This window comes from Phalacrocorax aristotelis, chromosome 1 (genome assembly GCF_949628215.1).
Source record: "Phalacrocorax aristotelis chromosome 1, bGulAri2.1, whole genome shotgun sequence".
Classification (NCBI taxonomy): domain Eukaryota; kingdom Metazoa; phylum Chordata; class Aves; order Suliformes; family Phalacrocoracidae; genus Phalacrocorax; species Phalacrocorax aristotelis.
Genome location: NC_134276.1, coordinates 59671439 through 59698770, shown reverse-complemented (window position 1 = coordinate 59698770; position 27332 = coordinate 59671439). Strand labels below are relative to the sequence as shown.

At 39.3% G+C, this 27332-nt stretch overlaps 1 protein-coding gene across 6 annotated transcripts in view; it reads right to left on the bottom strand.

The window, feature by feature from the left end:
* The window catches only part of CLYBL (citramalyl-CoA lyase), a 172599-nt gene that overhangs the window by 12633 nt on the left and 132634 nt on the right, over positions 1 to 27332 (bottom strand). The window contains exons 3-8 of one of the 6 annotated variants that reach the window (XM_075090089.1): positions 15866 to 16054; positions 12209 to 12316; positions 10307 to 10400; positions 8754 to 8921; positions 3565 to 3689; positions 1259 to 1314 (exon numbers count right to left, since the gene is read on the bottom strand). In XM_075090089.1, the coding sequence (XP_074946190.1) occupies positions 1273 to 1314; positions 3565 to 3689; positions 8754 to 8921; positions 10307 to 10400; positions 12209 to 12316; positions 15866 to 16054 (726 nt within the window). In that variant the 3' untranslated portion in view covers positions 1259 to 1272. The remainder of the gene's footprint in view (positions 1 to 1258; positions 1315 to 3564; positions 3690 to 8753; positions 8922 to 10306; positions 10401 to 12208; positions 12317 to 15865; positions 16055 to 27332) is intronic. The other 5 variants (XM_075090099.1, XM_075090073.1, XM_075090080.1 and 2 more) reach the window with 5 other exon arrangements.

The window sequence follows — 27332 nt, the reverse complement described above, 5'->3', positions numbered from 1 at the left end:
CGGCAATATAAATGCAGGAGTTACTTACACAGCAAAAATTATTGTACCTTCATTGAGAGAAGTCAGAGCTTTTTCTTGAAATAAGCTAGTAACTTCTCCCACTAACTCTATCCCCTTGGACTCGGTTAATCTGGATTTATAAGATCACTTCCCTGTTTAATGCGGTACAAATACTTCAGAAATTTAGAACAGAAACTGTCCTTTAGACTACCAGCACAATGTTTATTATGCTTCTTTTTAATTTTTGAACATACTCTGACATTTAGCTTTTATTTAAACTTTCCCAACAGCTACGCCTGCTTTCTTTATGATGAGTTTTTAAATTTTGAAAATCATATCCCCTAGGAATGCAATTCTACTGGAAAAATATTGACATGATAGGGAAATAATACTTATCTTTTTAAGCTTTTCATTTTTAGATCTTAAAGTTCCAGACAAAAGAGACTACTTAATAATAGTTGTATAAAACACAAAATGTACTTTTTCGACATTTCTCTTCTAATTGTCCAAAATACAATGCTACTTTCTTTTTTCCTAGCTATGCTATTTTTCAGTCAGATTAGAAATGTTTTAAAAAACCCACACCCCACAACCAAAACAAACTAGAAGCCAAACCAAAACAAGCCCTCAACCTGGACTATCTCTGTAAGGTAAGACCAAATACTTTTGGCTAGCTGGTTAGGTCTCTAATTTCCTTCTGTTTGGACACTGCCACAACATCTCCAATTCTGCAGTGCTCACCCGAGATCCTAATTTTTCCTGACCTCAGTACTCACGTTTGGGAGCTACTATGTCAAAGCATTTCAGCCTCCAGGACGAAGTAGCCTGGTTCAGCCTTCTCTCAAAGAAAGATTATGACAGCAATTGTAGCTCTCAAACTGGAATAGATTATAAAAGCTTATTACTGTATTTTAATACAAAATGTTGTTGACTAAGGGCATCAAACTTTAAACCCAATTAATAACAAACCATGATCCCAGAGACCGCAGGCCAGTAACTTATCTACCACACAAACAGCCGCACAAATCCCTCACATTTATTTCTTCCAGGCTTTCAACTTTGATTAATAACATGGCAAAACCATGCAAGTCTCAACCATATTAACCACAGCTATATTTTCAGTCTTACTGACATGAACACTTTAATATAATAAAAGGAAAAGGAAAACAGAAGAGGTGTTTCATTAGGACACGAGGATTACTAAAACCGCTGTGTGGAGTATTTGTCAGGAGGTGGTAGGGGAAGAGTTATTACTTACATTTTAGCATGTCGCTAGGACGCGGAGCAAGAGGCTCCCTCAGTGAGATATGTTTGCTTTGGAGAAAAAATTAAGTAATCAGACGGTCCAAGCTCTTCTTACTGACATATTTATAATACCAAATTGCAAATTCAATTAAGAAGTTTGCAGCACTACATGGAAAACTATTTTTCCAATTTTGTTATGAAGCCTGGCAATACGGCAGTGACACAAGACCCAGAAGTTCACATATTAACCTGCCAGTCCTTTTTTATTGATAGGCGGCTATGTGCAACAATATATGAAGCATGCAGCCTGGTTGGTTAAAAAAATAGCCCAAACCCCAAACCCTCAGCAAATCTGTTCCTGAAGCTGATTATAGAAGCTTATAACCTATTTTAAAAGCATTTATTAAAAAAAAATCCCCAAACCCAAACAAACCCCCCTGAATGGCTGATATAAGCAAGAAACCAGCATTATGTCAGCAAAATAACAGCTTCAAAACAAATCCAAAGACTAATGCTTGCCTAATACAGAATTCTTCAATATTAAGCATGTTTGACTTCATGATTGTGTGACACTGGGGCTAGAGTTAAATTTAGTCCAGTCTCTTCGTCGATTGTTCATATGACAGGGGTATTCCTTAGATGAGTTTCTGACACTAAATTCAGCTGAATGAATAGTATTATACACATGATAAACATAAACAATATTTGGCTGAGTATGTCATCTGACTTTTTTCTTTCTCCATCTACCTGCCTACACATTTGCACCAGCAGTATGTTTATAACGATGCCCTTTTAAAGAGAGCCAAGCTCTGTAAATCTGAATAATGGGCAAAACCAGTCACACATTTTCTATTTCTAAATCATCTGCATGAAGACAGCTAAATTTCAAAACCGAGGGAACAGAACAAAGAGGTACAGACATACAACATCCTAATAGTGACCCTGAAACAACTGCTCAGGACAGTACCCAAATATCGTAGTTGTGGACATATCGGAAGCACCCCGATAAGCAGAAGGGATGCGATAGCCTGGCAAAGAGAAGGGCAGAGCAATAGCAGATACCTTGTCACACTTCTACCCTGAGATGAAAGCATCATTTCTGCTTTGACCTTTTTAGCACTTCTAATGCACAACATCTGCAGTATCAGAAATGCAGGGGAACGGGGAAGGTACACACACCAATCTGTTTCTACCCACCAGAAAGCAAAGAAACATACAGAAAACCTTTATACGGCACCAGAGAAAGTGAGACCCTATGCACACTCTTATATATGAACTTCACTGCCGAAGAGATTTGTCTCCCACTTGAATGCCACACAAGCACACGCAAACCGTTCCCGCTCATCTGCACTCCCCGTTCTGACATCGGGACTTTGCTTTTTAACTAGCCCGAGTTTGGCTGCAACTAAGATAAACATATTTAGCTGCAACTTTTTTTTTCTTTCAAAAAGAGGCAAACTGGATTATAGCAAATAACCTTTAAGATAATTAACTGACAATGCCGCAACTAGCATAAAATCTTCCTTCAGGCGACCCCTAATTTAAGTATTACTGGCACAAAGTGGAGACAGATTGTGCATCACCACCGCAATATTTACATAGCAGAAACCCACAGAGCAGGAAACGTGAGACTCAATGATGCACTAAATTAGGAACAATCATATTCTAGTGTTAATTTGCTTTCTCCTCTATCCAAATTTCAGGTCCAGCAATCGGTACAAATGCACATAAAACATTCCCATTTTTAATGATTAAGAACCACAATCTGCAAGCAGCTCTGCTCAAAAGTAAATTCACTCACTACTGGGGATGTTTGCAGGATCAAACCCCCAAAAGTGAAACAGGTTTACCAACACAGGGATTTTTTAGAAAACCAAGACTTCCTAATCTGTTTATTTCTTTCCACAAATGATGTCTGCACAAGCAGTCTGAGGCGTCTGCCAGGCTACCTGCCTTTTGATTGCAAATATTTTCCTATGACAGTAGCACCGTGACTCTGCGGCATAATGGAGAAGCCGTTTTAATTGACCGCTGCTGCAGATACATGCAGGTACTCAAAAGGCTGTGTAATCAAATAATTAAAGTTAAAATGGGAGAGGGGAAGAAAAAGATAGCCGCTCGATTTGTAAATATATTGGGAAGTGACACATTTATAATAAATATACACTCTATAGTCTATCCAGATGCAGATTTCATGAGCACTACTCTCAGTTACAGCACACTTCGTAAGATAAATGCAAAGAGCCGTCACCAATCTTTCTAAATCTTAAATATTATTCCAATTTGGTTTCCACTATGGCATATTAACAAAATATTTACCTTGCCTAATCGCTGATGTTCTTCAAAAGCAGAAATCAGTTCTTGCGCCCACTTTATTTTTTCAGGGCTCGGAGAGAACTGTTCCTGGACAACAGCAATTTGGTTGGGGTGAATCACCTGCTTACCTACAAAGAAGATTAATAACACCAGAATCATGCATCGACAAGCAGATGTTCAAGCAAAATGTTCCAACCACTTGAGGCTCTCATATGCCTCGCAGACTTTCTTGCTCTTTAACGAATTATTTTACGTGGTTTCTTTTATTTTTTAAACTGGACATCAGGCAGGTAGCCTTTTGCCAGATTTTTTTAAGAATAAAAATATCTTGAGCTATGCTTTCATTCAGGATAGCTTGAAAGAACCCACGATTCTTTCCCCTCCCTCACCATTTCAATCCATACAGCTTCTCTCATTCGTTTCAGGTGCAATCGTTTGGCCGGGGCAGTCAATAACACTTAAGCATAATGCATCTCTGAATTTAACTATATAAATAACAGCTCCAGCCACTCTTAAATAAGTTGTATTAAAATGCGTTCAGAAAACGAGATCTGAAGAAGATGGCAAGAGATTTGTAGGACTGAAAAGTTACCAGTCACTTAAGGATCATGCCCTAAATTCTCAGTATTGGCATAGCATCATAAAATCCTCAATATTGTTTAAATTGTTCTTGTTGCAGTAGTTAGCAGTTGCAGGTAGGTTGCAATATCGATTTAGACACCAGTATAGCAAACAGCTACCAGCCGTGCCCTGAGGTTTCATGAAGTGCCTTTTTTTTTAAAATCCTTTCTTGTATAAACATACGTTAAGAAAATAAAAATAGATGTTGCCTTTTTTTACTAGAGATTTTCAAACGTGAATAGACAGCCACATGATCCGTTTTAAGCTGTTGTTGTATTTAGCTGCCTTAAAACAAACACATATCTACTTTGACAGTTTTTAAGGTGAAACACTTGACATTTTTTAGTTTATTTCTAAGAGAATTTCACAGACCAGTGTGTTTTCTGCACTTTGGTTTCAAAGTGTTTTAATAAAGAGAGGCTACTGTAAATCCCAGCTTCCCGCAGAATAAATGACCCTCCTCTGTGCCAGATAACAAAACTAGTTAAAGGGACGAGCCTGATCCTGCAAACCTGCCATCAAGTGAGCAGCCTCCTGCACACAGAGGGTCCCACGGCCGCGCCGTCCCGCCGCACGCCGCGGCCTCTCGCGGGAGCGAGATTTTTGCACGCACGGGAGATTTGAAGCGTCAGGACCTAAGGAGGTTTCCTGCGCACGACGGGGTCTGCTCCCACGTTGCTCCTGACGCTAAGCCAGCCGTACGTTAGGAATCAGCCCGTCACTCAGTACAAGAAGTCTCACGCGTGACCGCAGAGATACACCTATTTTAAATGAAACCACCACTGCAGAAAAAAATGGGATTACTTTTATCGGACTGCAGTGGGTCTGAGTAACAACCTGGAGTACAGACAAAATCTCGGGATGCAGCAACACAATCTACTTAATTTAATGAGCAAAGAAATAGTAATTTTTTTAGTGTTGCTGTGTTTGTTTCCTAAAAAGCCTTAAGTAGCTCAATTTTATTTTCTTTCCTATTAAACAACCTTTAGTTTATGATCTTACGGGCATCCAAATATGCAGTTTGAAATTTCAATGTCATAACTATTTTAAAAATAGATTAAATATAGGTAAAAGCTTAAAACTCAGTAAGAACTATATTTTTTGAAAGAAATTATGGGGAGACAAATTTTCTTAACTAATATGTTTTACATTAGGTCTAATCAAAGGTTTTTTTAGTCAATTTAATCAAGTGTCACCATTAATAAGATTATGATGTTCCTTATTTGCAGTACAACAAATTCTTCCTAGCTAAACTACTAATTCTAAAATTGAAGGGTGTATAAATAATTCCTGGAAAATCCTAAGGAGCTTAACTTTCTGGGAAAAATGTAGAATATATTTTAAATTATATTTAAAGTCAGTCTATAATTATAACAAAAATAAAAATATTTATATACGATTTTTAAAAGTGTAAAACATTTCTGAAAAAAGTTGTTTTTTATAAAGATATCTGCAGCAGTAAGCTATACTTTTTATCATTAAAACACTCCAGAACAATTTACAGAGAATATATTCTACCTTTTGATTTATAGCACTCAGCTGATTTTTGTCACAGATTATGTATCCAAATAACGGTATAATAGACGTAATGCCATGCAGGAATGCAGCAAATATTTTAAACAGAATTGTTGTTATTGACAAGTTACTGAGAGAGTGCAAAATTGGAAGACATTAAAATTTATGACCATGAAATCCTTTTTACAGTACCACTTGATATATCGTGCTTTAAATCAATACCTCTCAAGTCTTTTAGGTAACTGTATGATGGTGTCATTTTAGTCTTCTAAAAAGACCGCAAAAAGAGAGGGAACCTATAGTGTTTTGTATTTATACCTGGCTTCTCAGCATGTAGCACAGGACTTTCTATAATGACTACGTCAGCTGTTAAAGCTTATGGCAAGCTTTACTTGATTTTTTACATAAACATTCCTAAAACTGATGACCGCTTACATCAGCAACGCACTGACTTTAAGTCCACAGGTTCTGGCATTGTAAAACCTCTTGCGTGTGTGTGTAGCTATATATATTACCTCCCTCCCCCGCCCGCCCCCAAATATAGATATAAAAGAACTATTAATTAGGCTAAATCACATTTGAAAGCATTTGCTTTTATGTAAGCACACTCACTGAAGGAAACACAGGCTGCTTTTAAGATAACTGGAAAAGAAAACTTGGCTACAATAAGCAATGAGGGTCACAATAGTAACCAAATAGCTGGTAAATTCTTTATTATATTATTTCACTTGTTTAATCTTGAGTGAACACATTTGATTCCATGAAGGCCAATTCTACTGGTCTAAATCTGAATATGGGAAAACCTAAGGACACATAACTTTGCTGGATATTTTGGATTTGCATTAGCTTTGAGGCTGATGAATTTGGCCCTGTGCATGCAGATAAGTGTGTGTTCTCCAGCTAAGAGAGGAACTTGGAAGCCTCAGCTTGTTTTAGTCCTGTTGATTTCACTGATTTTGATTCTTTGTGAAAAAGTAGCAGGAAGGGATCTTAAATATTTAAAAATAACAAGAATTGTGTGTTTTGAACTTGTTATTAAGGTGACATTTCAGTATTTTACTCTCACATTATCAGAGGACTGTCAGTGGCAAATACGATCTGCAGACAGACTTCTGCTTTATACAAGGTCATGGATTAAGCTAAGACCCATTTGTAATTTTCTGTGATGAACATTAAATTGGGAATCTTAAAATGTCTCATTTATATAGTTTTGGAACAAAATGTTTTTGCTTTCAGTTTTGAAATGATATTTTATTTTAATCAAAACAAGCAAGAAACATTATAAAAACATTAGATAAACTGAAAGCAAAAGAAACAAAAAACAAAAGAAACATTTTAGATTGACTTCAAATTTTTCCTTCTTTTTTACCAAAAATATAAAACCTGCTGTTTTGTTTATATTTAAATTTTTTTTTTTGGCCACCAAATTGGAAAAGTCAGTATTGCCCCATGTCTAATTATGGTTGGACTGGTTGTCAGGCTGTTTGCTGGATTTTGGAAATGTGTGGCTGAATGTTGTGGAAAGGCAGGAGGCAAAGAGCAGGAGCTGTGCGTTCACCTTACTGAAGTCTGTTCCTTTTACAGATCTTCAGTCCTCGTACGGAAAGGCAAGACACCTCTCTGGCTGAGATAGAAATTTGCTTTACGCCCTAAACTGCCACACATGACCTTTTTTTTTGTCTGCTATCTGGACCCTATCCTGATGTCAGACGAGCTCCACTGTAAAGTCAGTGGAGTGCAAACCACCATTACGTTGTTTGTGCTGAGCATTTCTAACTTTCCTAAATTGGCAGCTCGAGTTAAGTATTTAAATACACATTAAGCATTCAAAGAGAGTGCTCTCAAAGGTGCTAGGCATCTGCAACTCCATCTTCTGTCAACAGGAGTTCAGATGCTTAAGTTTTTTCAAAAATCAAGCCTTTCCTTAAGCTAGGAAATATTGGTCGAGGTTAGGTAGCCATCAGCAGGTGCTACCATTCAGGAGCTCTGTTATTTTCCCAGCTTCAGTTGCAGACAAATGAAGGGTGGAAGTCCACATGGATGTGGATAATGTAGCTGTGAAGAGCTAACAAGATAGGGTTTTGCAAATGTTGAAGCTCTACAGATAGTAAGGCTGAGTCTGTGCTGAAGAGCATCGACTGGCATGTTGAGATTGCTTAAAAGAACGCTTGTGTTTTTGCTTTGTGCTTTAAGATATCATATTCCACTAACTGTAAAAATATAGTTTGCTAGATGGCATCGCCAGAACCTGTGCCTTTAGTAACAAAAACATAAGATATGCACTATTACCTTACATATGTCCTGAATGATGGTTAGAGAAAAACAATGTAAAATGTTCGTCCTATATGCTAGAATTCTCTAATGCCTGTGTCAAATGGCTGATTTCTCTCACAAAACCCCACTCTTTGGTGGCTGCACTGTCCCACCAGGATGTCCGAGTGATCTGGTACACCAATCGCAGGATAACAGCCTGCCTTACAGGACTCTGGCGCAAGGAGCCTGCTGCCCTTGCTGTCTGCCAATACCCGTAGGTGTCACCAGCACTTACTGGGAGGGGAGCCAGGAGATGAAAAACAAATCAAAGAGGATAATAAGAAAATAACTTTCCCCTAGCAATTAGCATACAACATTTACTTCTCAACTCCTTCACCTAAAAAGTATTTTTTTAACAACTACCATTTAGAGAAAATAGGAGAAAGGGAACCACGCATTTTAGGAAGCAATTTTAGAGTGGTCACTGCAGAGCACAGTATTGCCTTTCCCGTGCTCTGTGATGGGAGGAATCACTGCACAGCCTCTCCTCCAACTTATCTTCAAAAACAGTCACACGCTTCATGGGACGTGGTTTGAAAAAGCAGCCTGTGGCTTTTCAGGCAAAATTTCCAGCCCCCATTTTAAAGATGCTAATAAACATAGAAAAGCTTGGTATTACTGAGCTTTTCAATAAATAACCTGAAATAAAATCCAAGTTATTTGTCTAAGTGACAATAAATGTAGCACTATATTTAAATTGAAGAAGCTATGCATTATTTTGAGTCATCGGCAGAAAGCCATACCAGTGAATCCCATTGAGGCACCTTCTCTTGATTGCCTGCGGAGCCCATCTTCATCTCGGAAATCGATGTAAACAAGGTCTACTGCTTGAAGGCCAAATGCCTTTGCTGTGACTATTATTTTTTGCCTGGCATATAGAATATCATGGGTTTCCTTGCTGCTTGTTGCACCTACAAAAATAATGATAACAAAGAAAAGCTGGCTGGAGTATTTTAAACCTTTCCATTTTAAATACTTCCTATATAAAAAAAAAAAATGTCAAGATTTAGTTTAAGCAATTTAGAGAACAAAAGAGGAGTCCAAGGCTATGTTGTCAAAATAATACTCTTATGAGGGAAAATAAAAGCTGCTTTAGCAATAAATAAATAAATGTCTCTTCAAACACTAGCTTATAAAATTCAGATTTTGATTCAGTTCAAATAAGGAGTTGTAAGCATGAAGTCAGTGGAAGTTTTGGCTGGTGAGGACTGTGGAGTTGGGACTAACATGAAGTAATCATTTGGTTAGATTATTTACTCTATGTACAGTGAGAAACATTACAGCAAGAAAAGCTTTACACAAATTGATGTAGTGGGTACAACTAAATGGTTAAAAAAATCACACTGAGAATAGAATTGCACTTTCCTTGGTTCTGAGTCTTGTCACAACTGTTGTTCTAAGCTGAATATTTAAGCTTTAGTATTTGGATGACAAAATGATGATAGATGACTTCTGAAAAGAAGCAAAAGTATTTGCGAGACTTCATGTGCTCGCAGGGCACCAGCTAAGCAACGTGCTCATGTGAAGGCTGGTGTGGAAAAAAAAATCATAATAATATGTTCACTTTCCTTAGGGTCACTATTTAGACACAGATTTCCAGCTTATAAGGAATATTTTAGTAAAGCAATGCTAGTTTTTACATTAATGTACTTATTTTTAATTTAGATGTTGATAGCTCTGCACTTTTACCTTTAAACTGAATCAGCTTAATAAGAAGCTGAGCGGCCTCTCATAATAGAAATTGTGAAATTCTTTTTATTTTTGAGGAAGGCTAATAGTGCTTTCACATGAATATGTATGTGGCTGTATTGACATGGGATGTATTTCAAGTAAATATGTGAAAGCAAAATGTAGCAGGAGAGTATTTCTGCGTGATGTCAAAAGCCTGACTGATAATTGTCTGTGAAACAGTGATGAAGCAGATACCAGACTTTTAGGACTTTAAATGCGGTTCCTAAGAGCATGTGCATGTTTCACATGGATATCATATTTTTAAATAATTTCAGTGACTCAACAGGTTTGGTTTGGTCTTTTCCCATTAATTTTTGGTACCGCATGGCAAGAAGCACAAGAAAGTGTCAGTGCCCTGTAACACTCAGGGGTCACATTTTGATTTGCCAGTGACACATTCTGCACTGAAAAAAAAAAAGGAGAAAAGTGAATATGTAAAATGCAAAATCAAGTGTTGTTATTACTTCAGTTATCCCTGTCAGGAAAGCAATGCCATAAACCGCATTGGGCTTCTCCAATGCAAATGACATACGTTAACATTTATAGTAAACACACAGGTAACAACCTATGCTGGCACGGAAATCCTCTCCTCCAAAGACGACTGCATCCAAATGAAAGCCAACCTGGGATCCTGTTCGCAGTGCTTCTTCACAGACAGCCTTCAAATGAGAACAGACTATTAATTTCTACAGAAATGCAGGACGCAGAGAGGCTACACAGGATATTTCAGCAATTTGGTGGTACCAAAATCCTTCAGCTAAAATTGCTCCTATTAAGCAAAGCCATTATAGCTGCTCGACTACGCACAGTGCTTTAAAATGACTCAGCAAAAGAGAAAATATTATCTTTCCCTAAGTACCTATATGCCTAGTCTGTGTAAATACAGGACATAGTAGCAGATTCCCTACCTTCTGGTTGACATAATACCCTGGGTATTACTGGGATCAGTACTTCAGATATTTATGTAACAATATGAAACAAAGGATTTGTCAAATACTGCTTAAAAGCAAACTGAAAGTATTAAATTTGACTAGTTTGACATGTAATATATCTGCATGAGAGACAGAAATAAAGATCAGAATATCTTTTATTAAATAAATAACATGAACGATTTAAAACAGTTGTGGATTCTTGATAGGATATAAGTCTTCCTTATAGGTTTGCCAATTTAAAGTCTTCTGTTACATACAACTAAAAAGTAGCTAAGGAAGTTAAGTTAAAAATGCAACAAGTGCTGCATAAAAGTATTAAAATAAAAGCAAGAAAAATTTTGCTGCTGTAGCTATTCTATGAAGAAGGGCATTTCCAAAATATTACTATTTTATATCGATGTTTGGATACTATTAATATTTTTTAAGGCTAAGGTACGTGGAGAAAGGCAGATGTAATTACAAGCTCTACTAATGGGTGTTCTATGGCAGCTTATTCTTAACCAGAACGCTTTAAAAGGCAACTCGCCTGCCAATATCAGGAACTGCAATATTAAAAAATTCTGCTATAAAATACTGCATGTGAAGAAAAACCTCAGAAGGTTTAAAGTATTATTTAATTCTGCATATGCACACCGGACAGGAGAGTGTCTCTCTGGTTACTGCTTTGTTATGTTCCCAGATATGTTAGCGTGTGTTGTAAGATAAATGGCTGTATCAAAAGAGCAGGTTGCCTGTGAGGCCTGCCAGTACTTCTGGAGATACTTCTGATGTGTGTGTCCTCAGCTGGTCCGAAACTTTTCCCTGAGAGCCTGGGAGGGAAACGCTGAATTCCTGGTGCAAGCACGAGATCTTGCATTTCATTACCACGCTGCCTCGCCTTTCTGAAAAACCTGGACTTGATAGTAAAAGTTTGGGGGTAATTTATATTAAAATGCACTTTAAAAATAAGATTTGATCTAAAATGACCCTAAAAAAGGAGCACGTTCTTCAGATATTTGCTATTTTCAAAGTTAATTATACTTCTAACCTTAGCATTAAACACCCCATCATACACACAGAGAAACGATAACATGAAATGTGGTTGTAACGTTATCAGGAGAAACCATTATAAAAGTGCCAGTTTAACAATAGTGAAATGATGATTAATTCTTTTTCCTAATTAAACGTTATACAAAAGTCAAGTTTGATAACTACTAAATAGCCAAGTGTATTGCAACACTGTGAGTATTTCAGATCTTTGGAGAAGCACGTTTCCACTCCAAGTGTGTTAAAAATGATAGAAGTAATGCAGAGAGGTTTTGTTATTTGGCATGAGCTGTCTGGAACTCTTCCGTCACTGAAGTATTTTGAATTTGTGAAGGCCTTTACAATACAAACACGAGAGTTAAAACATACGAATGTTTGGGGGCATTGGAAAACATGTTTAGCATTTTTTAACTTCTTTTTCTTGATGAAATTAGGGGGAGACTGGGGAGTATTCTGTTCGTCCTAGTTTGCTGAGATGGCAAAATATGAACACTTCAAGACCTGCTTACCTTAAAATTGAGCAAGCCCACTGCAGTTTCCACAAAAGGGATAAAATTCATTGGTTCTACAAGTGTTCGGCCTTTTAGGTGATGTGAGAATTTGTCTGAAAACTGAAACTAGACAGTATGAGCTATCAGAGATAAAAAAAGAGAACAGTCTATATGTATATATAACACATTACGTTTTCACCTGGCTGTAAGAACACCCCTCCCCACCCCAAAAACATATAATTAAAAAAATTAAACCAGCTTTTAACAAGGCCTGCAAGGTGAAACCGCAGCATTCCCATACATTTCTAAGTTTGGAGGCTGGTTTGCAAAAAAAACCCCAAAACAACCCAGGCTTAGCACCTCTCACCCTGGCTTAGTGAAATGCAAATCCGCGGGCCCTGGAAAACAATGAATTGCTGCTGTACCTGAGGTCCGGTTTTGTTTCAGGTCCAGCACTGCCATCACTGGAAGTGCTCCCCAGCCTTCTAAGTGGCATCCGTATTATTCATTACGGCACCGTTACCCTTTTGTTCAATAGGCTTTTCTTCATAATTTTTTTAGCTTACCTAGGAAGGCCTTAAAAAGGAAGTTTAATTCTTTGAAGACCAAAGCTTGCCAATTTTTTCCATGAGACCAGTTCACAGCTAGCTCTGAGCTGCCAGTGGGGTAGCCCAAATTCCAAAATCTATCATCTGGAAACATACAAAAGCTCTTGCACAGATTTTTCCCCTTTCAAAAGGGAAAAAAAAAAAAAAAAAGAGGGGAAAAAACCCTCAGTCCTATATTGTAAATCTATTATGTCTGTCCAGATCAAGAAATTTGTGCGGAGATAAACATATCGCAGGTATGGCAAAAATATGTTAGTAAATAAAGACAAAAATAACATATGCATATATTTCAAATTTAAGGAATATTCGACTATTAATGGATATCAAAGGAAAGGGAATTTTAATCATCTCTCCATTCAGTCTCAGTTGGGTAAATCATATCTAAGAGATTTGCATAAATATAAACCATCAAAGACTTTTCATCTTCAAAGGGGGTTTCAAGACCCTATAAGCTTTGTACTGTAATCATCGCAGGTCACAACCCTGCAGGAATAAGGCTGCTATGGCAACATAAAAAACTAATGCTTAAGGCTTAGCATAATATTCTGACTAATAGAAAGGAAACTCATTTTAAAAGCTGGCAGCCTATTTACCAGAAGCTGGATTAGAGGTGTTATTTCCCCTTTTAGCTTCCCCCCACCACCCCTCCCCAAAAGAAGGAAAATCTAATCACCCAGATCTTGAAAAAAAGCTTTCCAGCAATTTGCAGTAACTTTACAATTAGGACAAAATAAATCACAGCTTTCTTCGATGAAGAATTCTGCCCTTCCCATCCTTGCTTTGCATCATCACCATGACCCTGTCTGTAACTTTTCTCTGGAGAAGAAAATTCCACCCAAAAATGTGCAAGGAGGAAAAAAATAATGACCGATGCAATTCACATGTGTAAGTGTACAGTATGGCAGGTACTACTGCAACAGAAAACAGTAAACTTCATAAAGGCGAATGCAGAAAATGAGATAATGTAATGCCATCAGCATATATTCTGAAGACGCCTATCCGATTTTTATCTTTTAAGTGAACAAAAAAGGAAAAAGCACTACCATGTTTATATTTTAGGTGCAAGTCGAAGCAGCAGAGCTCTTCTTTTATTTTAAAATATTTTAAAAGCCACCCTCCTGCGATTTTTACTCTCTTTTCTTTGAAGGTGAAAAAAAAAGCACGTTTAATTAAATATTGTCTCCCTTCCTCTCCCTTTCAAAAAATTTGCAATAAGCACCACTACAAAAGGTAACAAGTGGAGAAGTTTCAATTAATTTTTTTTTTTTTTCCAAAAGGAGACGATTAAATGTTTCCGGCCTGGTAAAGTGTTCATTTCAGGGAGAAAGGGGAAAAAAAAAAAGAAGGCGGAGGGAAAAAAAACCCACAAAGCTTGGGGAGGGGATGAAGTAGCAAGGCCTCAGCAATTCTTTCAATTCCAGTGCACACCCAATAGTGTGTCAGGAAGAATGCACACTGGTCGGGATTTGTGGGAGAATTGTCCCGCCACAAAGGAGGGAGAGTTACGCTTGTTATAGTCCAATAAGCCATGCCAGTCAAACAAGTACCCACACTAGGGACAAAAGGAAAGCAAGAGATTCTCACACAAAAGAAAACAAGTAAGCCCATCTTTTAGTTGTGCATCAGCCTCCAGGTTTTCTGCTGCACATAAATAAAAATGAAGGGAGGGGGGGTGTATGTGTAGGGGGAAATAAACAGCTTCTGGGAGGCTGAAAAATCATGCCGGAGTGAATTTTGGGAGGATTGGGAAAAGAAGGCAGCGGCGTTGAGCGGAGCGCTCTTTGTGTGCAAAGGTTGGGCAAAGTGAGAGGGAAGCAAAATGTGGACAATGAGGCAGAAGTTGTTGGGGCTGGCTTGTTTTCCATGAAGAAAATCAAAGTTAGAGAGAGGGAAGGTGGAAGGGGATGAGGGGTCAAAGAGCCCCCGCATCCCACCTCCCCACAAAACCTACTTGGTGGCAGCAAGGGCCCTGCCATTTTGGAAGCATGAATATTCATTACTGACAAGTTATGTCTAACACTTACATGGCTGTAAACCCTGAGAGGTATTCTCTGGTTAATTTAATTAAACCTTGGTGGAAGGGGACGGGGTACTCTCCATCATGAGCGGTGGAGGCCGAAGGGGCAGTGCCACGGAATGGACGGGGCTCGTCACGTACCCAACGTATTTGCTCAGTTGTACGCTCACGCCTGATCTTAACGGTTTGATCAAGGTTAGATGCTGAGATTAAAATAGATCCTAATATGTCTGCCTGCCTTTCATCACAGCTTGCACGTGTGCTAGTTGCTCAGCTAGCAGTTTGCAAAAATATAGAAGTGAATAATTAAGCATTATTCCTTTACTGGCATGTTACAGAAATAATGGTATATCTAAACAAACGCCCCCCTTTTCTTGACAATTAAAACAATTACAGCATAATTAGGCCTATTTCAAAGTTTTCTTAAGTAATTTGACATGCCAACCATTTACATTTCAGGTTTTTATTGGCTGAAAAGTCAGTAGTGAAACACAAACACACCTGTCAGCAATTAAAAAGGAAGAAATAGAGAACTGTTCAGGAAATAATATCTGTGCTAATTAAAAACACTAGTTAAAAGCTTCCTGTTTGTTCCTCCAGTTGCCCCAAGGAGTGACCTTCCCCCCAACCCATTTTTTCATATGCCGCTAACATGGTTTCCCCATCTCCTGCTTACAATGCATGTAACTAAGGCACACGGACATAGATAGTCATTTTGCATGTTAGGGTATTTAGAAAAGAGACAGATATTTATGTCTCTACTTTTGATAAGGTATTCTGACATCAATGTTGGTTCTTTGTTGACTGCAGGAGAAATAAATCTGGTTTTCTTTACAAACGCAAGGTGTTTGGCCTATCCTTTTTGTATAGCACGACTTACACACGTTTAAACGGATGCATTTCCCGATTACCTTAGCCAAGCAATGACATTATATGGTATTTGTAGCCTTCATCATAACTCACAGCCGTTCATTTCCATGGCTGTGTGAACTTGGCCCAACAGCTTCAGTCAAAAGCTACTGTGCTGTTGGTAAACAGGTAACTACTTACCCATCTTATTTCTTCAACATTTTCAACCTTTGGCAGCATCATGCTTGAAGGAAGGGTCTTGGACTGCAAAAGCACCTCTAGATCTTCTTCTGCAAGACCACTGGACACAGAGTTTATCCTAACACACTTTTCAGCATGGCCAAAGTCAAACTCTTCAAGGGTTTTCACAACTGTCAGTCTTGCTTCTCTCTACAATATATATGTATTCAAAGGCACAAGAAAAGAAAAAGAAAACTTATTTTCTATTGACAGAAAAGTGCACTGAGCAGAAGCTTGTTGAAATGATGTGGGGAAAAAGCTAGACAGTCAGTATATTGGTGTCCCCAAAATGTCTGTCACTCCTGGACCTTTATTGAAGCAGTCATCACCAGCATCTCGCAATTTTACATTCCTCATCTCTTTATAACTGTTAAATAAAATGCTTGGGTTCTATGTCTAAGTATTTCTACACCATCACTTGTAGAAAACACTTTTGTGTCCACTATTGCTGGGCATGTCTAACAAACACAAATCTTTATACTAACCACAGTGAGTTGCACTAACCATCAGCACTCACAAAAATGACGTGTTAATAAATGTGCATAAAACAATTCATTTTTGTAATTAATAGCTATATTGCCTGTGCTAAAATAGCACGGACCTCAGAAAGCACTGAGGTACATATACTTCTTTGGTTTTGCTATATAAATCATCCTTTCTCCATGTATCCAAAGCGTATTAAAGCCCATAGTAAAGTTCACAACTTGCATGTGAAAACAACACCAAAATAACTTGTAGATTTTTCTTGATGCCCGTAAAAAGCTATTCTCCTGCTGGCACGAAATAAAATCTCTGAAGACACACACTTCCCATGGCCCTTTGCTATTTTTGTGAATGTAAATTTACAAATCTGTTTAATATTTGATTTGCATGAACAATATGTGCATGCTTTTCTGAAATGAAATGCATTTCGTGACCTGGAGAAGAAGAGGGGAGGGAGACGGAGGGTGCTGGGCTCCCTGCTTCCTGCCAACTGCAGTTTCAACCCCAAATTCTTTCCAGTCGCCAACAGCCCCTAACAAATTCGCATTGTCAAAATGCACACTTATCAAAAGTCATTTCATTTGTGAAGAGTTTTTATGGGCCTAATAAAACTTTAAAGCTCCTGACTCATGGAGGTACAGGAACGACTTTAACAATATGCAGTCGCTGAATAGAGATGCTTTTCAAGAAAACAGGCAAACTCAAGGGGAAAAAATAAAAAAAAAAATAATCAAAGTTAATATCCAGGCTAATACCAATCAGCAAGACAGCACATGACAGTAGATTTAAACCAGACGGATGCAAATCTCTGCCGGTGAGGGGGGCAGAGGCGGTTTCCCAATGTGGTCTGAGTTAAACAGCGTGAGGGAACAGTAGCTTACAGTTGTCAGGTCCGATCAGAACAGGGTCTCCCAGGCCAGTTTAAGACAGCTCTGCAGTGTACTGATTTACAGGGCCGGGACCCCCGATAATTAGGGTAAGTTTAGAGAAAAGCAAGTGATGGTTCTAAGTGGTTAAAAGGAAGGAATAATGAAGCAGAAAGTTAATGAAATCTGAAGCAGGCAGCCTTCAGCTTGGGGCTACTAGCCATTCTTTTCTGAAGGTTGGGAGCATATGCCTGTTAATCGGACAGACGGGAACGAGGCACACATGCACGCATCCCTGTGCTGCGATCAAGGGGCACGTTCAGAGGTAATCTCTGGAAAATGCAACCCGAAATGTTCGAACCGCTGTGAATGGACTCTGACTGGGGCCATTAGGAAAGCCACACAAAGATGCATGCAGTTTACTACAAACACGTCCAGCTGGAAGACAGCTCCGGTGCACAGCCATCTGAAATGGTTCTTCCGAACCGTAGGTAAACCGAACCATATGATGCCATTACCGGGTAATACAAATCCCCTACGTTTTCCTTCTCCAACCAGGGGTAACAGGTTTCTAGGGCTGGGCCGGAAGTTTCTGGATATGATGCAGAAGGGTAGCTTAAAAACACGCTCCAAACCAATTTATGCTTTTAATTAAAGTCAGATTATCACCGTTTCAGCACACACTGATCCAATTTGCAAAAGAAAGATCTCCCCAAATTATCCACTAAGGCAGCATCCAATTCCAACTGAAGGCACATCCCTAGAAAACTTACAGCCTAATTAATTATGATTTTTTTCAGATTATAATAATGAGCCGTAGACCGTCTCATTAGCTATTTCCCTCCTCAGGCTGCAAACTCCCTTCCCAAAAAAGACAGATCGTGTCTTTCTAGGTATATTTCCATACAAAACACTTATTAACAGGCTGTTGCTGTTATCAATTTACATAAACTAAATGTGCAGCCCTCTGGTACGTATCCCAAAAATAACCAACAACTTCACTGAATTTATACCAACCAACAAACATGGGGAGGGGGTTGTTGTTTTTTCCCATGTTTTAATAGAAAATATGTTGCTATGTTAGTTAACACACCCATGCCATCTGTTGGGTTGAGAATTGATGCATTTTCTTAGAACCACTACGTTTTAGATCTGTCTGCTTAGATACCCCAGGAATGGAAATGTTTCCCTTCCATGATAAAATACTTCTAGTCACTATAGTTTCCACATCAGGATTTAATTTATGTTTTTAATTGTGGGACAAACTGAGAGGACCTGCTTGCCAAAGTCAGACCTGGTGAGGGATTTGACTCGGTGCCTACCCTTCCTACAACGGAGAAAATCCCACTGATGTTAGTGGGGTATATCCCAGGCTTCCAATAAAACGTTTCATGGGTAAATAAAAAAATGTACTAAAACCTCTGACTAAATGTACTAAAAACATGGAGGAAAGGGAGAGCCCTTTCTGCCTCATTACGCAGTGAAATGTAGATGTTATTCTTATTGTAGGATTCATGCGAAAAGCTAAAATTTTAAGCGAGGTAAACTATTCCAACAGCATAATAGTAGAGGAAGTAGTTCTCAATAGAATAAGGTCTTTGTAGCAGTAGATGCAAGAATAAACACATTTCCCAACTGTATGTAAAGTCCCTGCCAAGAACGGTCAAACTAGAATTTTTAAGGAAAGGTGAAAAAAAATTATTTACCCTGTTCTTCACACAAGAACTACAACATTGGATAATACTCTGTCATGGCTGAATAGCTGATAAAGAAATAAACCTGACTGTTAAGCAAATGATTCCATCCCCAGGTAGCTTGGGATGGTGGTATTCCCATTGGGTCCCATGTGGGTTGGGTTCTTTATCAAACTGAACAAGAGAGAAAGACAACAGAGAGCTTCCATGGTAAGCAGTGATATTATTAAAATATGCTAAATTTGCAGCTCGTGCTGGAAAACCCACTGGAAAAAAAACACTGGCCAGGGTGGCTACTTTAGCATCCCTTCTGTTTGACTCAGAGGCGGGCACGGGAAGACGTTCATTACTGCACACAGCTACGCCAACTGGAGAAGATAAAGGTTTCAGTGATGCAGCATCGCCGACAAATCCACCGCCACCCAGACACACAGGCACTGAAATTAAAGACGGGAATACGCATGTTGCCAGCTCGATTGGCACCCATTAAACCTAATAACTAGCCATCCTCACGAGTTCCTAGCTCTGAATTATCAAATCTGCAAAGAAAACAACATCCGTCCACTTTTACACTCCAGTGGAAGAGGTGGTCCCTCGCGGCGGGGCTGCGCAGTCTCGCCATCTGGAGAATAAATCGAGTGTGAAGTACAGTATAGTTTGGGACCAGGCTCCGTGGCGGCAGCCCAGCAGTTAGTTCATTAGTCCCAAACTTGCGGGGATTAGTGCGGTATCAGCTCTACTGTCGGATGGGATCAGGCAGGCAGAGTGCGAGACTCGGGGACAGGGGTGTTGGTGAAGAAGGAGCCCCTCGGGCTTATTTATAAAACTACCTAGTATAAGTGCACCTAAATAGGTGCCTTTGGTAACAGTATTATCACATTCCCCTACCAGCTGAATCGGTACCTTTCCTTCTTTCTTCCCCGCCCCCCCCCCCCCCGCACTTTCCTTCTTTAAGTTATATGTCAAGACATAGAAATTTCTGCTTCAAAACAAGGAATGCCACAGAGCTGGAAGCTCAGCCACCCACTCATCCTGGACACAGCATTAATACAACAATAAGAAAACAAAGATGGTCAGATGAACAGAATTTTGGGGACTGCAATAGCAGGCAGAAGAATGACATTTTCCTCTTTCTTTTCAAACTGGTACTATACACAGCAAACCAGTTTTCCAGCACTGTGATTTCTAGACCTGCCTGACTTTGGGGGCAAAATCTCTGTTTTGCTTTATATTTCTTGCCTAGTCTTACCCCCTTTTTTTTCTCAAGACCTTCAGGTCTTCATGTAAAGACAGTGGGTATACTTAAAGATATGTTTATGTGTAGATCTCATCCTGTTAACATCTTTTGGTAATAATTCTTCATATGGAAATGTAAATATATGATGTGCTAAAATGGCAGGCCAGAATCTATCATCCTCATTGCCATAATAAGTTTGCATGTTTCAAATGGCAGAGGAAAAATTAATTACTATAATCACAATTCCAGTTATTTTTTGTGACAGGTCTGACATGGTAAAAACATACAATTATGTGTTAATGTTACTTCCCTGGAGTGGTTTGTTTACAGGACTTGACACTGCTGAATCTTTTGTCACTTATATTAGTGCATACCCTACGACTGCGTCTCTCAAGGAAGATTTTACAGAAGCGCACATATATACTTACATATTTTTGGGTAAAATTGAGTTTCTGCAGAGGGAAAGCCTGACATTTTTTACACACTTAATTCTCTGTCAGTGAAGCGATGCCATACAGAATGATACTTCATTTAGTTCGAAATTCACAGATGAGATTGGCAAGAGAAAAGACAAATTACATTTGTTTTTAAGGAAACAAAGAGAACCGTAACTGCGGAGCAGAGTGTTTCTGAGAACACGAGGCGCCTTGTTCATGAGACCTGCCTCTGCCTTACATGCATCAGGTTCTTGTGAGAATAAATCTTTGAAAGGGCAAATACCTATTTCTAGTTAGTCTTGTTGGACTGAAAAACTGCTGTAAAATATGCACACGTCACAAAGCCTTCAGGAAGCTGTTATTAAATAATTTCTTTTAGTTATCTTTCAGTAGATAACCAGTTGAGGGGTTTTTAAAGACCTATGAAATTTTAAAACACATTTTCTTTTGGTTCATCAGGGAACACGCCAAACCCACCATGTAATCCTAAAGGAAAGAAGGGGCAGGAGTGAGGAGGAGGAGGGAGAATAAGGCCTCTGTCGTGTATGTTGGTGTTTCCCCTCTGCAGTTCAGGCAAATGCATGTTTTAGAGCACTGCAAGATTCTGTTTTTTCCACTACTCTTTCCTGAAATTGTTGAATTCTTTGTTTAATAATTATTTGGTCTATTCAAGCCTTTTTTTATACCAACCTTTTCACTTTTCTGAAAGACAGATTCTTCGTGACATAATGAGTCATCTAAGTCTGTGCATCTCTAGCATCTGCTGCTTTTCTCTCGGCTCTGCTAATTGTCTTTACATGCAGTACATGGTCTAGCAACACTAAAATGAAGCAAACTTTGGTGGCGAGTATTATGAACTAAGCTGCAATTTAATTATGCTCTGTTGAGCTATCTTAATTTCTTTGCCCATTTTCCTATAAGTTTTATTTAAGGTCTAGGAATGCATCAGTGCCCCTATCAACAATATTTATCCGGTATTTTTAAGGGACAATATCTCTTAAAGCTCTTTATGAGTCGCTGGGAGATGCTTGCTGCCATGTAAGTTTTGCAAGCTTCTCCCTCCCTCTACCAGCATGGCCAGTGTGGATCCTGAAGATATTAGGTGAGGTCTATCCAACCTCATCAGAGCTGGAAAGTTTCCACATATGATGATCGGGTGATGGCCTGGCTTGAGATGCTGTGAACACGGGGAACCAGAGAAGAATCCGAGGTCCACCCAGCCAGTAAACCAGGACCCAGGGTCCATGGACCCCCATAAAGCTTTATGGGCGCTCAGCTACGTAAGCACTACGTTTCTGCTGAGCCAAGGATGTGTATATTAGTGCAAGAGCATTTTCACCAGTTGTGTTTAAGATATTTTTCTGACTTGCATGTATCTCAAAGAAATTTAAACAGAGGCCACTAAGCTGCTAGAATCAATTGGCACACAGAAATAGTCATGTAACATGAGGACTTAGCATAAATATTTCTGTAGCAAAAATAATACAGCATGGGGTGTGTGTGTATACATAAACACAGAGACGGGCTTTTACCTTAAGACTATGTGTTCAGAAATATTTAAAAAGGTTTTTTTAATGACAGTAGTATATACAACAGCTTCAATAAAAGAAAATTTTGTTCATGTATGTAGGCAGCTATTCTTCTGTCTGCCAACTTTTATAAACACTTACAAAAGAGATGTAAACAACCTTTCAATTAAGACAAATCAAGCTAACGCTAATTTAAGCTGGCTGCAAGATGTAGTCTCTTTACTTTTTTTCCCTCGCTTTCTGAGGATGCTTTTCGTTTTGTGACAGATTAGCATCACAAATGAAAATTCTTTAGAAGCTTTAGTGTTAATTAGTCTTCCTGGACAGTCCGAATGAGCTGCTGCACGATGAAATGAGACCACAAAATATTCAATCTGATGTATCAATTAAAAAAAAAAAAAAAGGCTATACATTTCTTTCATCCAGGACATCAATTTAACTGTATGTTACCATTTTTTTATTAAAAAATATTCTTGTTTAAGATATATTTTCTTGGCATGATGTAATAAATTATTATGGAAAATGTGTATGTTTAGGTGTCCATTCTTTTATTTTTATAAATTTAGGTTTTGTTAATGCTGATAATGAAATACATTGCTATCTGTCAAAAGTACATCTGCTTTAACAAATTATCAGCCCCTGTTCAGCAGCTGATTTCAGGTGTGGTGATTCTAAGTGAGATATGGATGAAAGGTTTTGAAGATCGGGAAATAGGTACCATCAGAAGCACCATTTAATTACTGCCTCAATTATTTAATAAATTATCTGAAAAAAATTAAAGCCAAATGAGGTAAACATTAAACAGTGTGGAAGGTTAAAGGCAAGCTAAAGGCAAATGAAAGTTTATCAGAAAGAAAACAACTGGCCGGAGGCTTATGCCTGCTTGTACCGAAGTAGCCAGCATCTGCCCCAAGCTGCTCAGAAGCCCCAAGGAATGAAGAAGGCATTAAGAAAAGTCAGGTCAGCTGTGCCATGGCTTCCTTCATCCTTCCTCTTTTCTGGAAGAAGCTTTTCCCAGTCTACCCACAGTCTCAATAAAGCTACGTGTTTCAAAGAGAAAACTTGGAACAACTGTGCATGTTTTTTGGTACTGTACAAATACTGATTATAGCTCTTATCTCAATTTTCAAGAAGTGCTTTATTTGCACTGGTAAATCAGCAAATTAACATTCTGTAATGTGATCAAAATCCCAGAATTCCCCAAGGCCAAGTGTTTATGGGTCATGACCACAGTAAAATCATACTTGTGCAAAAAAGCTCTCATCTCATGCTTTTCAACTCACATTTTAAGGTTAAGTGGTGTCACCTTGTAGATGCATGTGTTTCCATGCAACAGGTTTAGCATGGGATTTATGATACCAGCTGGTCACTCAGGTGTCACACGCTGAGCAAGGCACCCCCATGGAAGTCCTCCTGCCAGGTGCATTCTTGCACTATCTAGAGAGGACTTAAACCTTCTCATCTCATGGGCAGCTTTTTAAAGCAGAGATTATCTCATGCAGTCCTGTACTCCCTTGTGAGATCATGTGATTAATTTAAATTTCTGTTTATGAATCCTCTGAGAAATCGATACCATCTTCACCTGAAGACCTTGGGCCCTCACTGCCCACAAGGCACAACTGCTCATTTACATCCAGCCTCTCCTTTGGGGCAGTCAATCATCTATTTCCTCCAAATAGAAATAAAGGTGTGGTTTTAGAGATGGGTGTCTGCAGGCATCACACCCAAAGAGCATTATGGGCAGGACTCTGCCCTGTTCAGCTGTGTCACCCTGCTCAGCCCTGCGACGCTGCTCCAGCAAGGCCTATGTACCTTCAAACACTCACACGTGCCATATTGTTGTGCCCCAGGGCATGCAACACATATCCTCAGCTAACGGTTAAAAAACCCCCATGTTGATATGGCACACTGCTCGTATTAGTTCCGCTGATGGAACTGAAGAAAAAGCACCCAGAAAAACAATCACGCTGTAGGTCCACCAAAGCCCCTCTGTGTGTCATGGGGAGCCGCGGACCCATGTGCTACGTATCCGTCACTGCAGTCAGTCTGCTCTTGAGGTTTGCCCCTATGCAATGTGGACATCAGCCCCTCTGCCCCACTAGGTGAGGGCACCAGGGATCTCTCCTTGGAGCACGTGCATTTAGCATTGCAGAAGTAGCCTATTATTGCAGTAATTACTTCCGTGGGAGAATAACGTTAGGAGAGCATGAACGTAATTTTAGATGTTTTTAAGTTTAGAAGCTTGAAAGAAGTAGATGCTAGGAGGACTGAATAGATAGCTCTCCACAGGGATGTTCAACACAGGAAACTTTGATCTAGCAAGCTTTGCACTAAATTGACACAACTCTTGCCTTCCCGCAAAGCAAACTTGTTCTATACGTGTATTTCTCAGCCAGTGCTTACCTTAACAAAGGCCCACCTCACTTCACTGGATTTTGCCAGAAATCCTTCTTCTTCCTCTACCAGAAGGGCTTCCTTCTGATAGAGATCCCTCTTGGATGGGTGCCTTGGTGAGTCAAGGAATCCAAACATCCCACTCCACCCCAAACGCAGGTTTTAGCAGCTCCTATAGGCAACATTTTCTCAGATGCTCCTAATGATGTGATGAAGCCCATGACAGCTAGCTGTTCACTCTTGGCAGAGCCCCTGAAGGATGGGCAGCAGTACGCCCTTCTTTCCATCCCCACCCCCCCGAAGTGGCTGAGGGGAAACAGCACCAGAATGCCATGTCCTGCATGTCCCTGCATTGGCAGTGACCAGCTGCAGCAGGAGCTGAGCCCTCATATATAAAATAAAATCAGCTCTATGACTCATGTACTCATGGCAAGGAGTAAGGACCTTTTAGAAATAACTTCACTTGTTTTCTGTGGTCCAAAACCAAATCTGACAATGTGACTTTTTCCCTGCCTAGATATATGATCAGTGTTAAAGAAACTGAGATTTTTCTCCCGTTTGAAAGTGGGACCTGAGGAGGTGGTTATTTTCTAGGTCAAATCTCCTCTGTGTCAATCCTATGGTTGTGGTATGAAATTTGTACCTTACTGATAGATGTATTGTACTGGTACAATATAATACACATCTTTATAGACATGTAGAGAAGAAATCTTAATTTTTTAAATTGGTATTCTTCATTTTATTGGTATTCAAAAAGTTCCTAATTTAGGTATTCCTGACTGCAAAGGAACAAATTACTGGAACTTGTGACATTTCTTTCCCTAAGCTTTTCTTCAGCTCTATTTTTTTCCTGATGAAATCAACTGCTTTAATGCTAGGCTGACTGAGAAGGTGCTCCTTAGTGGGTCTTCTGGAATATCTGTAAAGTTTAAAGTAAGGTTGGTGCATATTCCCCAATAAAAGTATAAGATAAATCACTGTATGTTTATTTCTGCAAGATCTAAGCAGTTTCTACCCTCTTCTGCTTATTCCCACTCCATGGTCCTTTTCTTTCTCCATGCAAGCATTTCCAATGCAACTGTTTCTTGAGCCAAGATGCAAACTGGTTCACTGAAGCAACCACATTAGAAAAACTCAGGTTTATTTTAGTTCTGGGTGGGAGAACAGGATTTTTTTTAACCCAGACCATTTCATTGGTCCCGTTTACAGCAAGGCCATACAAACAGTTGCACTGCTGCAAGCAAGGGGCTTGCAAAGGATGACAATAAGCAGCTAGGAAGGGCAACATGGAAAGAGGAAATTCTTGAGCTGTTTTTGGTTTTTCCACCAAAGCCAACCAGCTAAGCACCCATCATTTCACTTGTTTTGTGCTAATGAGGAGAGTAGCAGGTACGATTCAAGCAAATGCCTGCATTCCAAAACAACCATCACTACGAGCCCCCATTTTTACATCCATACGTACTTACTACCCATAATGTTAGCTCAGCATAACTGACCGGGGCATCTGGAAGCAGTGCACTGGGTTAAATCATCAATTACTTGACTAACACAACTTTTGCTTGCTCCCTTCATAACATTTTTCCAGGCCTGAACATGCAGGCTCCTTCACCCGTGTTTTTGTTACCTACTGTTAGATATGTCCAAGCCCGAATCTGACATGGATTTCATCTACTTCAAGCAGTCTGCCATGCTTTAAGCTCAAATTCTTAATGTCTGGCTTATCAGGTCTTTTTTCCCACTTTTTGAACAATGGCTCTGCCAAATGCAATGTCAATAAAAGACTAATAAGATGGGTTCAGCTTTGGACCACTTCTTAACACATATAATAAATGCTGGGGCCAGCCTGGACCCTGCCTTTGTACTGATTTAATGACTTGGAATTTAGTTAACACCAATAACATTAAACTGATGCTAAGCTTTGGCATGCATCTGTTTGCCAAAGTGCTGCTAGCGGTATAGTTTATTTTCTTGTGTGAATGAACTACAAGGACAATCAGGATTTTATAGCAGTGTAATTGCATTCATACAGTACTGCTGCTTTGGTTTTATTATATTAATTTTAAACCAACAGTGATAAAGTGGAATTCAGTATTCACAAGTTTGACACCCATTAAATTACCATTTTTGTTCATTATATCACAACTTGCTTTTTGTTGTTTAACTGCCTCACCTAAATATGTATTTAGCAAGTTTTTGTCCCTTTCACTTGATATGAATCTCCTTCTTGATGTGATGAAAGACTGCCAAAAGCGATTCATGAAAATGTGTCCCACTTACTGAATAAATTCTTTTTAAGAGAAACTGTTCTGCTTTATTGTTTACACTTTTTGACTGCCCCGGTAATAATGTGTTTTGTATCGAGACCAGAACGCAATTTTTCCCCCAAAGTGCACAGAGAGGTCTTCTCCAGCCATAATACCCACCAGTGGGACTCAGGTGATGCTCCTTTCCCTTTCCTCAGCAGTGGCTGCTCCCTCCACTGCCAGCTTGCCACTGAGCGTTGTGTCCGTCTGGCAGCCACCCCTACAACATCCGGAAGTTCCCCGGCTCTGCTTTTTCTGGTGGGGCTCCGAGGCACTGTCCCCACCAGCCTGTTTGATGTGCTTGCGCTGGTGTGTGGTTTTGCTGCTGGACACAGCAGGCCATTCAGGTCCTTTGCTCGTTAAGGTGTCTTTGCTTTTGCTTGGGATTGGGCTATGGCCAGTACAGTCCAAGATGGTCCTCACACCGCTTGTTAAGGGTTTGCTCTCCATCCAGAGAACTTAACTTATTTTCTGAGGGCAAAATA